Here is a 14770-nt window from a genome sequence, read left to right on the forward strand (position 1 = left end):
CTGTGTTTCTTTGGCACAAGCAATGCATTCATTGCCACATTAATAAAACTGGAATTCCATCCACGCTTGGGCTGAAAAGGAAGTTACATTGGGGTGTCATCACAGAACTATGTAAACTTAGCCTGATATTCTAATTGGCTTCAGTCCATGACAGTTTGATCAACTGTTTCTGCTGTCTGAATTTATGGACAGCACTCACTATAGAAAATGTAGCATGATGGATGGGAAGGGGCACATGACTTGCATTTCCCTGTGGAGCCCAAAACTACTAGAAAGAAGTAAATTACCTAAAATGGCAGTCAGAACAGCTGGGGGGGCTCATAGTGACTAAAGGAACTGTTTTATTTTTGTTCAACTATGCAGTACTAAGCTATTCAATTCTTTTCTGTAACTAAGGTACATAGTGAAATGCAGATGTAGCATAAGATCACCCAAGCAGACAAAATGACCTTTGGGTGCTATTTAGATGATTATTATTACACTTTGCTTCCTTTTGGCTAGTACAGCTTTGCTTATGCAGTCTCTTGAATCATTTTTGTGTTTCAACCTTGCTTTCAGTTGAGCCACAGCTGAGAAAAGGGGAGATGAGTCTGATAATATCTGAATGAAGGCAAATGCAGATGTGCAGAAATAAATTCCCCATCATCTTGCCCTCTCTTTGCTTTGGCCTCTCCACTTGTTGCACTGAAGCTGCTGTACTACTCCATGGGAGTGCATGAACAGAATTGCTTCAAGTGTAAATTAGAGCTACTAAGATAAGTTCTGGCTCTTTATTCTTTTAATAGCTTTAAAATGTGTCCTAGCTGGAGTGGAATAAAAAAAAAAAGAGGCTTAGAAAATGAAGGGCAATATAAGCAGGTTTCACCAGAAGGCTGTTTTGCAGTTGGCCATGTCCATGCCTTTCAAGTTAGCTGCAATGACTTGTGCCCCTCATGAGCCAGTGGCACATGTGAAGTACAGTGTGAAGGACACTTTAACACCAGCAATTACAGATTTCAGAGATGTGAGCTAAAGCAGTTCCTCATATATTCAATTTGCTAATTAATAGCATTCACTGCTGCCCTTTCTCTCCTGCTGTTCTGCTGGTAGTATGGACAGCATTTTCTCTGGCTGCCTTCATCACTGAAATGCTAATGGGATCTCAGAAGTTCTCCTGTCATTTACTACAAAGCCTACAGTGGCACAATATTTTCTATGGTATTTGGGGTAATATAAGTGAAACCATAATAGAGCCAGTAGTTTTTATAGGTTTTCACTGCTATGTTCTATCTGTATATGACATTATTTTTCAAAAAAAGTTTCATTGCTTTTACCGTGTATCTTCATTATTGCAGAGTAACTCTAGGGTAACATAAACTATAACTAATCAGCACCATTGAAAGTTTACTGCTTTATGAAATATTTTCTGAAATACTTATGCAATGATAAAAAAAGCAATACAGAAAATGTTGAACGAACTCAGCTTTTATTTCTGTTTATGGTTCTCAAAATATTATAAAAAGTTCTGAAGGAGGTTTATTTTCTTGATTATAGCAGAATAAAAAGAGGTATTTCATTTTGATTTATCTAAATGGTTGGGTTGGGTTTCTTGAATTTAAACAAGGAAGTATGAATATTATTTCAGCACTATCTGAATTAGCATATATCTTCTCTCCTGCCATAAAAATAAAAACAGAATGTTCATCCTGCTCATATACAAAGTATGAAAAACAGTGACACTCCTTAACCAGTGAAACAGATGAGGGGCCAAATCCATGTGAAATGGTTAAACAGCCGAGATACAGAAAGGGTCCTGAAATCTGTTTTGATGAAGCCAAACAGGTAAAATTGAAGTTGTAAGACTTTAAGACTTCCTTTAAAAACAATTGTAGAGCAGATTTAGATGATCAGGGGAAACTGTGTTTAAATGTTCCTTGGTGCCTGGTAACCTTTTTATCACTAAACATACTGTTCACTCTAGACCATAGCTGCTTTATTTCAATTAACATAAACTTAACAGCTGCTTTCTTATCTGCCTGTCCTATGACCATTGCACTTTCACACATGATTCCACTAAAGTATCCTCAGTGAGTGTAAAACTGTTGGGTTTGATTTGGTACCATACTCTGTATGGTGCTGTGAAATTCAGTTCTTCAATGGCTTTCACAAGTATGCAATAATCTTGGCTTAGAGGTAGTATTTTTATAACAATGTTTCCAAATATTATTTAAAGTATTGTTAAATTATTTAAATTTTATATATGGTCTAGGACATTGTTTCTAATTTGCAACTTGTACTTTAGGTCATCTTCTTAGCAGGTTTAAAAGTGCATTGCTTTACTGAAATCACCAAAACTTCTGCTGTTTGATACTTCTGTGTTGAATGCATTAGTTTTGAAGAGAAAAATTAAAACTATGCCACATATCTGGACTTTTTTTAATATTATTTCTATGTTACCTTTCAAAGATACAAAAGAGATTATGCTGAATTCAAGTTGTTCAGAATAAATCTCAAGACAAATAGTACTGAACAAGGAAGTGCCTGGCATTAGTTACAATAAAAAATTTAGAAATGCATTTTCAATGCCTCATGCAATTTTGCAATTTCTGCAGGGGAAAGATTGTCCCAAACCAGTGCACTTAGTTGTGTATAACTGCTGTATACCAAAATTTGTTCCAGTATGTTCTCTGCTTTTCTTGCAATGGGGCACAATTACTGAGATGTCAGTAGTATTTAAAAAGTTTAGAGAATTTGTATTCAATGCATTTTTCTAGTAACCAAAATTTTTTAAAGAGGAAGTGTTCTTACTGGCTAATAAATATTAAATAAAGTTGAAAACCCATCCAAAAGCTATCCAGCCATTGTAAATAATCCAAATGATCCTGATATAATTGTGTGTGAAAGTACAACTCTTGCTCACTAGCTTGATGTGCTGATCAATGTGTAAGTCATGTGTTTTGTAACAGTGGATTGTTTTGATTAAGTTTATTTGCAAAATTTGCTGTGAATCTCTTACTCTTGGGTGGATGCTTTCACATTAACTCTGCTAACTGCCAGCAATCTGCATGATATCTCATCTTGTATGTCTTTTTTTCTGTGTTTTCTTTCCTTTCCTCTACTTGCTACTTTGCCCGTTATTAATAGGATCAGCCTATATGCACAACGAGTCGTGCCTCTGCCATGATGTCCGCTCCTATCTTCATTTTTCTGCAAGTTTTCATGTGGTGTGGATGGTCAGTTACTTTCTCTAATTTTTTGTTTTGTTCTTGGCTTAAAAAATTAGCAGACTCTTTTACTTACTGAGCATACAAAAGAAAACAGAATGGAGTCCCAAAAGCAACAATCTGGAGTAAATTACTGTTGCAATAGTAAGGGAAATTAAATATGAAAAAAACCTGTCTGGAGCCTTATAAATCACAATTACTAAACATGAGGGCCTCTCCCACAGAACATACAAAGACAAGGGAACCTGTTGGATTTATATGGTTGGCTCTTTGAGATTGCACATGTACCAGCTGAGTCCACGTCCTTCACTTCAAAGAATTTTTCCCTTGTCCTTGTAAAAATGAACAGAAGAAGAAAGTTTTTTCACAGAGAAAAATAAAGATACAAAGCAAATAGAAGAGACAGCATACTGGTGAAAGTAAAGCTTTACTTAGGGGTGGCAAGGATGAGTGTAATGTGTGAGTGTGGCTTTTGAGAAGAGTAAGGAGTTTTCACTGCACTCAATTCAAATGCACTCAATAGTTCATGATGGAAGATAATGATGTGCACCAATTTGGTTAAACTAGGAATTCAATAAAAGAATATATTTTTTTTTACTTCTTAATTTTTGGCGACCTAAATGTATTAATTGCCCTGATTACAGCACAAGGTGAGGTTTTGCTTCTGATTAACTAAGTAAGTTCCTGTATATTGACCAAATGCAGACTCTGGGGTTTCCAACTAAAGCCTTGGCAATGAGGCTGTGCTGCATTTGATGGTGTGGGGCTGCATCAGGAGTCACTGTGCAAGTGACATGTGTGCAAGAGAAGTGCTGAGCTAGAGAGCAAAAAATGTGTGTCTGAAGGGGGTTCTGATCAACAGTGTTCTGAAAACCACTAGAGGGAGATACTCACATGTCTATCAAAGGAAAGCAAACTGAGGCAGAACTGAAAGCTTGCAGGGCATTTTCCAGAGTTAGTGTAATGAAATATTGAAAATTAATGAAATATTGAAATTAACTGAAATTTAGAAAAGTTATTTTCACAGTATTTATATTCTCTCTAGACTTAAGGGAAGTTTCAATTAATGTATCTTGAATGTAAATGAAAAAAAAATCTTTAAATTCTGTTTGACATTTTTTTTTTTTTTAGTACTTTTGAAGTTTCTTATTCTGTATTTAAAGGATGTACTTTCTTGCAAACCTAGGAACTTGAACAACTATGGCAAAAGGTTGTAGGGAAAAGTGAAAGGCCTTTCTTTAAGCCAGTAGTATTTCACATTAAAATCTAGATTAGCATCTCATGTTCTTGCTCATGCAATTTGCTCTGCACATAGCTTTTTTTAATTAAAAAGCTACTGTCCAGTGTACATAAAGCAGCAGAGACTCACCTTGAGCTGAATTCTTTATGCCCAAAATGTGCTTTCTACTGAAGGTGGGAAACACCCAGAATATAATTTTAGCTGATAAGCTTTTGGCAGCAGAAAGTTATAAAGGTAATTTTGTTCATCCATCTTGTTTTTAATAACTTTGTGATTTTGGAAACGGGTTCTCTCTGGACATTAATCTGTGTGGTTATATTAAAATCACTGAAGCCAACAGAGATACAATCCAGCTGATCAGGTTCACTAACCTAACAGGTTTTTTTTTTACTTTTCATCAAGGATAACAAAATAGTCATTATCACTGCCTCAAACAGCTTGCTCTTACTTTGTACATGCACACTGGTTTTGTTTGCCATGCCTGAGAATAAAGAAAATAAATGTACAGGTTTTTAGCCCCCACTGGGAATGTCTTACTTCCATCAGCTTCCAGGTATGTCATTGGGAGCTTTGAGGGCAATCAGCAGCCCAGGCAGCTGGATCCATCCCAGTGGAATTACCTGTGTCCCCAGCCTGTGCATGGGGAGCTCTACACCTGTGACAGCTTTGTCTGGTAGTCCAGACAAAGGAGGGTCACCCAAAATTTGTGAATGACCATGCATTGAAACTATAAATTACTCTTGAGTGAAAGCAAAGGTGTTCACAACGTAATATGAAACATTTAAAATCCATGCTTATAAAAGGTATGACTGAGGTAATCCATTGGTATCAAAAGCCACATCAGAAGTTCTTTGGGCAGATGTTTTACCCTTTTATAGTCAGAGTAGCACAGTGGGTTCTGATGAATTATTATCATTTAAAATCAAAGTTTTAGTACATTAAGTAGTTACAGTGCACTTCCAAAGGAGTCACATGTTTATAGCCTTAGCATATACATGTATGTATGTATTTATAGCTCCAAGTGTATTTTAAAACCTTGGGCTGGCAATGTCTTCAAGGAAATGCTGATATGTAGCAATGAATATGTTGTTTTGATACTTAAAAAGGAAGGTATGTTTTTATAAAAGCATTAATTTCCATTCTGAAAGTGCTGAGGAATTTTCATGGTATGGGATGCTGTAGAACAGCCTCACCTAGAGTTGTCATAGCAAGGCATGACATGAAGAAGATGACACTTGGGTTTGACACGTCTCTACCTCAAGCATGGAAGAAAATTTGATGTAATGAATGCAAGAAATTTCTCACAGACTTCTTATGAAATGAAAGCAGCCTACAACAATTCTTTCCAATTTCTTTTACAAGTCTCTCTTTCTTCAAAGAGAATTTATACACAGACATAATTTTGAAGGCAACAAAGAGAGGACATCCCCAGCTGATCTGTTATTCAGGATTTGTGTGATTAATGTCCTGGGCTGGAAAATTTCAGTGAAACTGCTTAAAAATAGTTCAGTGTCTAATTGCACTAGAAGAAGTAAAGATAAGAAAATGTAAAGAGAAGATAAAACCATGCTGTATAACTTTGTTATAAGATACTTTAGAATAAATCTCAAAAATAACATTAACATGAAACAGCTGAAAAGTTTTTTTAAAGCTCAAGAAGAGGAGAAATGTTTTTAAAGAAGGCATTTTAAAGATCATTCAAAACTGACATTTTTCTCAATCTGGTTTTAAATTGGGGATGGAATCCCACTTATTTTAAGGGAGACGGTTGATTGGTTTAATTAATATAAATAAATACATAATCAGATTTTGTCCTCTTTTTTATTTTATATTTTCACATTTCCTGTAGTTTTGACAACAGTGAGAGCACAGAAGAAAATTACAGTGTGAGAATCTGTGAGGAAAAAAATTAATTTAGATAGGATTTACTGTACCTTCTTTGCCACTATTATTTTTGTTTTAGCTTAGGACACAAAATAATTAACTGTTTCCAAGGACAATATTTAGAAATTTTTCTTGGCAGAACTGCTGGTTTACCACTGCAAATTGGTCTGCAAACCTCAGAAATTTAATGTGGCTTTGATCAACATGAGGGAAAAATCTCACTGAGCTTGAAATATGTGTATAAACCTTGCATATTTTTGTGTACTGCAGTTTAATGCTGTCGTTTATAATAAGACAATTCCTGTCCTGCATCAGGCTTCAAGATATTCTCTACTATTGTGAATCCTTTAAAAACTTCTCTGTGTACTCTTAGGGAGAGGGAAAAAAAGATACCAAAATACTTCATTTCAACCCAGTAGGAATATTACATTTTATGACTCATGAATGTAAGAGTGGTTGAGAAATTGTGGTGTGCTTAAAAAAAACACCTCATGGAGCAAAAAGAAAAGGACAACAGAATGGAGGGTATTTTCAAAAAGATGTGGTGGTAGGATTAATTCATCAACAGAATTTGCAATATTTGGTCTAATGCAACATGATGTAAGCTGAGTGCTGTATAACTCTATATGTGGAGGCCTACTTGCTATACTGGATCTCATTTTCACTATAAAGGTATTTTCCCTTCATGTTATGAACAATTTTTTTTTAAGACCTTCAGTTTACTACTTATACTCTCCAGACATCTCCTGTCTGTTGGAAATTTTAAATCTCCTGCTTTGCTTTCAACTCTTTCTTCAATGAGGACTCTTCTAAGTAATTTCAGTGATAAGAATAATAAATACCAAGAGGTAACACTGAGTACCATTCACTGAATCCATGTGAGAGGAAACCTTTACGATAATTCTGTTTTTAATGGTAGTCACTGTGAGGAAGAAGCAACAGGGTTATTTTTAAATGCTTTAAATAGAAATAAAATTGCATGACAAGACACAATGCAGATGCAAACAGTGACAGAGCCAAACTAAATAAACCAGAATGTTCAGTGCATCTTGAAGTCTTAGCATCCTAGCACAAATCTGGTGCAGCAGAATTCACTTAGGACTTCTTGTTGACCAGAAACCTTAGGAATTTTGAACTTGTAGAGTGCAATCAACCAAAAAGAAATAAAACCAAAAACCAACCAAACCAAAACAATGACAACAAACCCAAAAAAACCAAAAAGCCTAAGCCAAAACTATACAACTAAATTATAAAGCTAACACATGAAAGAGATATGTCTGGAAAAAGCTACTGTTAGTAAAGAATGATAACCAACATGAGGTATTTGCTTTAGGACAAAATGAATTTTTATTTCTTTCTAAGGAAATTGAATTCTATTATTTGGGTTTCTTTTTTTGGGCTTGGGATTGTTGGGGCTTTTTGCATCCAAGTTTCTAAAGGAGACTCTTGATGAATGCTATAATTCCAGATAATGTACTGAGTCTACTTTGTCTGCTTAATCTGATTTTCCATATTTTTTCCCAAACTGTTTTGGAAACCAACCAGCTTTAAAGAATGCATTGTGTGCAGAATAAATAACATTAAAATTCTCACCCATTAAAGCTGGTGTAAAGAACTCATTGAAGGCCTTTCCTATGCCCTGCAATTTCCAAATTCTGTCTTTACACATCTGTTATGAAGGAGTTGCCCTAACATCATATTTGGCTTTGTGGTTTTAATTTAGTCAAAAAATTTCTATTATCATTTCGGCGTATTCTGCAGAGGTTACAAAGAACCACTTTATTCCCCCCCATCCATTTCCTGTTTATATCTGATCTGCCATTTTTATGTAATTTCTTGTTCTTGCCCATTTGAGTAAACTTTATGTCCTGCATTGCCATTCTTACAAAGCTGGGAAGTTTTTCTTAAGGGAAGCAATATTTGCTGAAGGAAATTTGCAAATAAATTAAAAGTTGTTTAATGACTCTTTCTTAGTTATCATGATTATACTTTTTATAGAGACACCCACACCCACACACACACACACCCCAGCCTTGTCTGGGGTATATTAAGTATTAATTGCGTATGCCTTAGTGGCATGTCAGTCTAAACCAGGAGCTTTTCCCTGCCTGTTGGCTTTCCTCTGCTTTCTGTTATATATATATTTATATTTTTAATTTCTGTGCCAGCATCCAGTCTGTTACTGTTCAGATTCAGTTGTCTGTCCTTCTCTGCACATAATTCTCCTGTTCAAGAAGTATCCCCAGTTGCTAATATACCTAAATTCCTTTCCACCTACATTGTTTTCTTGCCCTTGGGGGCTTGGAATCTTTTGGAATATGGAAAGTGTCTTTTTATACCATGGTTATAAAAAGACCATGAAAACAGAAGACTTGAAAACAAGAGAAAGACCAAATATTTTCAGCCTTCAGAGCTACCTATGAATCTCAGACTTCTCAGACAAAGTGGAGACGGGAAAATTTTCCTGGTGTTTTAGGTACTAATCAGAGTTTGTATCAGTCTTGAGAAAAAAGGTTTAAGGTGTTACAGGCTCCAGAACAGGTATCAAAGGTATTCCAGCCAGACTAATGAATAGGTCCATCATGTGAAAGGTATTAAGCATTATAAGTAAAGAGAGACCAAAGATCAGCAATTATTGGTGGAGAGGAGTGAGGAAGAGTGGTGTGATTGCTGTGTGGCATAAGGAATAGCTACTGATGCATGACAGCAGTGCAGCTGAGAGAGAGCTTCTAACTGCATCAAGCATGTACAAGTAGTGCAAATTTTCTTCTTGTTCTTCAATAGAGCACCAGAGGCAGAAATGGATTTTCATTCTCTTTGATCATATCTTCACCTGCAGACCATTATTCATTCTATTGTGCAATCATTTGATGAAATGGACATAAACATATTTTGGTGTTTGTTTTCTTAACTTGAAAAGTTATCTGTTCTTCTGTCTTTTCTCACAATAAAGTCATACTCAGAATCTTAAAAGGAATGCAATTTTAAGCAATATAGGTGGTGTTTACTGGGGGCCCCAGGTATATTCCATAGCATTTCTTGATGGATGGTGTAAGTATCCCATCTAGTTTATAAGTTTGTGCTGTATATCTTGAAAGTATTTAATCCTCCTGTGTTTATACTTAAAGCAATAGCGCCACTCTTTGTATCAAAAATCAGAGGAACTTCCAGGAATTATTTTACTGTTATTTTAGCAAAATAACACATATAAGACCAAAAAAGATGCCTCAATGATAGTTCAAAATATTGAAAACTAAGCTGTAGATTACTTCTCAAGCAGCTTTCCTGTAATTAATACTAAATGATTTCTTGTCTTCTTGTCGACAGGAAGATTCGGCTGACTGCGGTGGGGCCTCTGCTCTGAGTCCATCACTGTGGTCTATGGTAGCAATTCAGTTGGTCCTGCTTTGGCTGTTATCTGGCAGCAGACACTGCCAGTTATGACCTTGCTAAACCAAAACCTGCATAACTTAATCGAGACCTGGCCAAAACGATAGCCTCAGTTCCATTTCGAAAGGGTCAGCTACTGAGAGAGCAGCAGAACAGCAGCGCTCGTGTCTGGTTATCGCGCGTTGTGAGACTCGTCGGGGCGCCACGATGCCTGCATGTTGGAGTGTCAGATCCTTAACTGTGTGTGAATGCTGCATCATCCACAACATCCAAACAGATTTCTGTACCTGCCCCACTGGGCAAAGCTAAAACCTTTTGTTGATTCATTTGTTTGTTGTTGTAATCTTGATGACTTCATGTAAAAGGGCTCCCCTAACAATAGCTTATGTATATGGTTTTCATTTCTTTTAAGCTTTGGATATCTTGAAAGATTTATATTCTTTTACATGAACAGTTGTTTAAAAACCAAAAAAAAAAAAATATATACAAAGGAAAATGTTCTCCCCAATATACATTACTAGCACCACAATGGCTGCTTTCAACATCACTTTTGTCCAAACTTGATGAGTAAAATGAAAATATTGTCCAGTCTTCACCAGAAGTTCAGTATGATTGGAATGCTTTATGATGAGTGGTTAATTTTCCAAAATGAATCCTAAAGCCAGCTAAGCTTTGGTAGGTTGATATTGTATGTAGAAAGGAGGGAAGAGAGAAAACTACTGGTTTTCAAAATACGAAGGTACTGGAGAGTGTAACTAAAAAAGTGATTTTCATCTTAAATTTGGTGTAATCTTCTGTCAGAAAAAAATTGTTGATTTCAATGTAATATTCACCTCCTTTTCACAATGCAGTTACATATAAAGCTAGTAGAAATTCTTCAAAGGCTGAAACAAAAATGCTTGTGAATAAAAAATGTCTTTGTGATATTTGAATGTTGGTTTCCAGGGGTATTTTGCATGATGATGATGCTAAGTTATTGTTTTTCAGTTTGTTTTCTTTGATGGTAGAGTATAGTTCATTGAAAAGATAACAGAGTGATTCTTGTATTGTGTGAGAAACTGAACATTGCAATATGTTGCAATCAAATCATATTACATTATATTATGAAACAGAGCTCTGAATATACTGTGCAATGAAAAAGCTGAGAAAATAGGGTAAATATAGCTATTGTAACAAAAGGGTTGAGGTGGATTTTTTACAGAATAGCGATCTCACATGAAAACCTGTGTACAGATATTTTAAGAATATAAAAATCAGATTTAACACATTTATTTTTGGAAGTATTGTTCTCTAAGGTTCATATCAGGTTCCCCCTTTGTTTCCTTCATATAAACCCACCCATAACATTAAAACTTATGCTGTTGCTATTTACTATTGAAAATAGCATATTTAACAGCAAAATGACCTGATTGCTGCGATTGGAAAAAATATAAACAAATGGGGAGCCTTGAATCTATATGTATGCACATTGATACTTGATTGTGAATAATAACTCTAGAAGTTGTTTTTATACAACCTCATTGGTGATACAGGTTGGTGCAGTAAATTACAATATTACAGTGTAGCATAGTGTTGATGCAAAATATGATTTGCGCTTTTTTTTCTAGTTTTCAGAACTAAACAGTATTGCAAGACAGCTAAACCAATGAATGTGCAACTGCTGGTATTGTACAGTTCTGCTAACAACTGCAATATGCAAATATTAATATGGCACAATACACTAGCTCTTTAAAAACTAAAAAAATGCAAATCATCAGTATGTATATGCTGGCAATTGATTGATATAATTTTGATCATGCCAAAAGCTTAAAAAAAATGATTGGGCATGCATTAATATCCTATGAAAACTGAAGAAGCTTCTCAAAGCCATGGCATGGCTTGAACGATCAGATATCTACTGTAGTTGTACTCATGGCTGGTTCATTGTTTTTCATGTACCTTGGCTCCAGCTATGTATTTTCTCATGTTTGGAAATACAGTGAGTGAAAAACAGAAATTCTCACCAATTGTTCAGTGATAAAATCTAGATCTTAAAAAAAGTATACCTAGCAATGTCGTAGGGTTAAAAGTACAATTAACTGGTTTGGATGACTTCAAGTTCTCCTCAGGGAAGGTGAGCTAATGTTGATGATAAGGGTGAAGATAAACTTGGAGCTCTTCCTTCTAGTCATAGTGCTGTAGTTCTGTTCACTCTACCACCAATTACCACCTGGTAAAAAAAAATTGGTCTGAGTGTTTCTAATGCCAAGACTGCATCCAGTGATTTTCCTTAATGTGGTCAATTGGCATTTTGTGGGAAGAGCAAGTTTTCTAGGATTAGGCCAATAATTACTGCACTCACTGCTTTTACTCTGAGGTTACTTTAAATACTTGTTGGTTTGCATTGTGCTCTTTTAATTTCATGTTATTATTATAAGTTCTCTATAGTTTTCACTTAGCTTCCCAAAAGAAACCCTTCATGGAGAAGTTGCACTGTTTAAAACACTCTGCTTTTGCTGGTAGGCCATACTGAGAGTTACTCAATAGGTATTTGATTAGAGTTTGTTGGAAGAAAGAAAGATGGCACAAATTCATGCTGCCACAGGAAACATATGTGGCTTTTTCCCTCATCCCACTTCCCTTAGAGTCTCAGATGCAAGAGGAGGGGGAAGCCCCTGCCATACAGACACACAGCCCTCATGAGTGATCCAAAGAGGGAAATGTCCTTTGTTCCTCTCCTTTGCCCCTCTATAGGACCTCAAGAAATGTGTTTCTATATAAACATTTAGCTTTCCAGCTAACATTATAACGTGCTATATAAACATCTAGCCAACATAATTCCCATTTTATTACTACTTTAGAAACTAGTGAGAATTTTAAATACTTTGAAATTATGTATTAGAATATATTCAAGTGATTGTCAAGACTTTTTTTTAAATACCCCAATATCTGCAGAATGAAAAACATAGACTGAAAATGCAATCTGAACTTCTCAAAGTGTCAATACCAGTCTGATAGAAATAACTTGCATGAATAAATACAAATTCTCATGCAGAAGAGTATCCTTATTCTCACAGTGCATCATAGTCATCTTCTCTTGTCTTTGAAAGAAGGAGCTTGATCCTAAAATTAAAATTAAGATATTTTAAAATATGATATACTGTGGTTTTTAAAGTAATATACAAGGCCCTGTCAATGGTTGCTCAACTCTAGCTTTAAATAGCATGAAGGGAACTGTTGGGACAGGTTCAGTTCACACAGAAGTCATGCAGTGTATTGTACATCTGAAAAGTAACCACCAGTAAAGTTGTTACAGCATGGTACTGTGCAAAACATGATCTGAGGACTTAACATGAAAGGTTTCTTTCTAGGTTTTTTCTTTTAAACAACCAGCATTACTGCCGAAACACTGACCGTGGTCCATATTTGTAACAGGTTTTTAACATGACATAGCAGGTCTGATTGACAAGATTTTTAGGTCCTGTACCTTTAAGACTTTAGTATGATCTTTTTCATGTTTCTAATGCTTGAGGCTTTACTGCTTAACTTGACAAAAACAACAGTGTTGCTGCCATTTGTAAGTTTTCCTACAATATTCCTTTTATTAACTTAAAACCTGGCCTTACTGGTTTCAAATAGGCAGTATCCCTTTTAAGTGACCTTTGCAACCCAAGTGTTACTTGCTGTGGTTGAGAGCTTTTTGCTGTCACTGAAGAGACATTAAAACCTTTTTTTCCCATTAACACATAACAAACGTGCTTAGTACAACTTAATTCCAAAACACAAGCTCAGTACCACTGATCCAAAAATTCAGATGCTAGCACACTAGTTATTAAGAAATATATGAATGCCTACAAGGCATTTCAATGCACTCGGGTGTTTTTGGAATGTCATCCTAAGGTGAAATCTTAATAACTCCTTTCTTAGGATAAATTTTACCCTAACTTCATCAGACATCCAAGCCTTTAACAAAGGCCACATTTATTATGATTTTGTTCATACCACAATGTTAATATTGTTAATACTCATTGTACACTATTGTAAAAAGATTAAAACAAAGCATCTGAATACAATTCAAGACTTTTGAAAAGTTAGCCTCACCCTGTTCCCAGCTACTTGCATCTGTCCTGTTTATGGTTTAAGAGAAAAACATCATCTTGAAGAAATATTTCACTGAGGCTAAAGGGATACTGTCTTGTTCAGATGCCATGAAATTGCGATTGTGATCTGACAAAGCTGTCTTCTCTTCTTGTGTTGTATGGAATGTCTGGATCATGCTTTCTGGGATATTTTTATTGAAATGCTCAGTGTGCGTTTCTGCAAAAAAAGACTTGGTTGCTCCTACAAGGCAAGCAGGTCTTTCTCCCTTTTCTTGTGTTCTCTTGACACTTTTGTGGAACTTGACAAGCCTGGAAAAAAATAATTTTTTTGTAAAAATTTGTACAATAATGTTATAAAAAGTTTATAATCCTTCAACTGTTGTGTTAATTATCGTGCAAAAACAGTATATTCAGAATAAAAGTTTATCATTTAAAATCAGCAACTATTTTATTGTTTATTCTGTATAATAAAAACATGTAAATAAGCCTACATTATTTGCAATAGAATACATTTGTGTTTCATATAATTTAACCTAAGTGTCTGGGGAGAGTGAAGACAGTGAGTTTATGCAGGTCTTCTTGGGGTTCAGAGAAGGATGCACAGCAACCTTCATTTTTGTTTTATTTGTGACTCTGAAAATTAAAAAAAAAAAAAAAAAAAAAAAGTGGGAAAAAAACCCAGACAATGAAAACTGAGGGTCAGTAAAGCTCTCAAATAAATAGGAGACTGACAGCTGAAGTATCCCTGTTGTCTGAAACAATTGCTTTTGGAAGGGTTGCCATTTGCTAACTTATAAACCCTGATGAAGTCCTAGGGTTCATTCACATGGAGAAGCAGAGTAAAGTCAGATGGCTCAGATGGGTCCTGCCCAAGTTTTGTCCCCACCTCTGACAAAATTGAGTCATGATCCAGTCAGCTTCTGTACCACTGCTGTTCTTAGCTGAGGACTATAATTAAAGTGGATGTGTGCACC

The 14770-nt window shown here is 35.5% G+C and overlaps 1 protein-coding gene across 3 annotated transcripts in view; it reads left to right on the top strand.

Annotated features, from left to right (window-relative positions):
* CACNA2D1 (calcium voltage-gated channel auxiliary subunit alpha2delta 1) overlaps positions 1–14235 on the top strand; it is a 359850-nt gene extending 345615 nt beyond the window's left edge. For all 3 annotated transcript variants that reach the window (XM_050986216.1, XM_030237746.2, XM_050986223.1), the window contains 2 exons: positions 1739–1821; positions 9655–14235. In XM_050986216.1, the coding sequence (XP_050842173.1) occupies positions 1739–1821; positions 9655–9771 (200 nt within the window). In that variant the 3' untranslated portion in view covers positions 9772–14235. The remainder of the gene's footprint in view (positions 1–1738; positions 1822–9654) is intronic.
* Positions 14236–14770: the final 535 nt, after the last annotated feature.

The sequence above is a fragment of the Serinus canaria genome, chromosome 1A (assembly GCF_022539315.1).
Source record: "Serinus canaria isolate serCan28SL12 chromosome 1A, serCan2020, whole genome shotgun sequence".
Lineage (NCBI taxonomy): Eukaryota > Metazoa > Chordata > Aves > Passeriformes > Fringillidae > Serinus > Serinus canaria.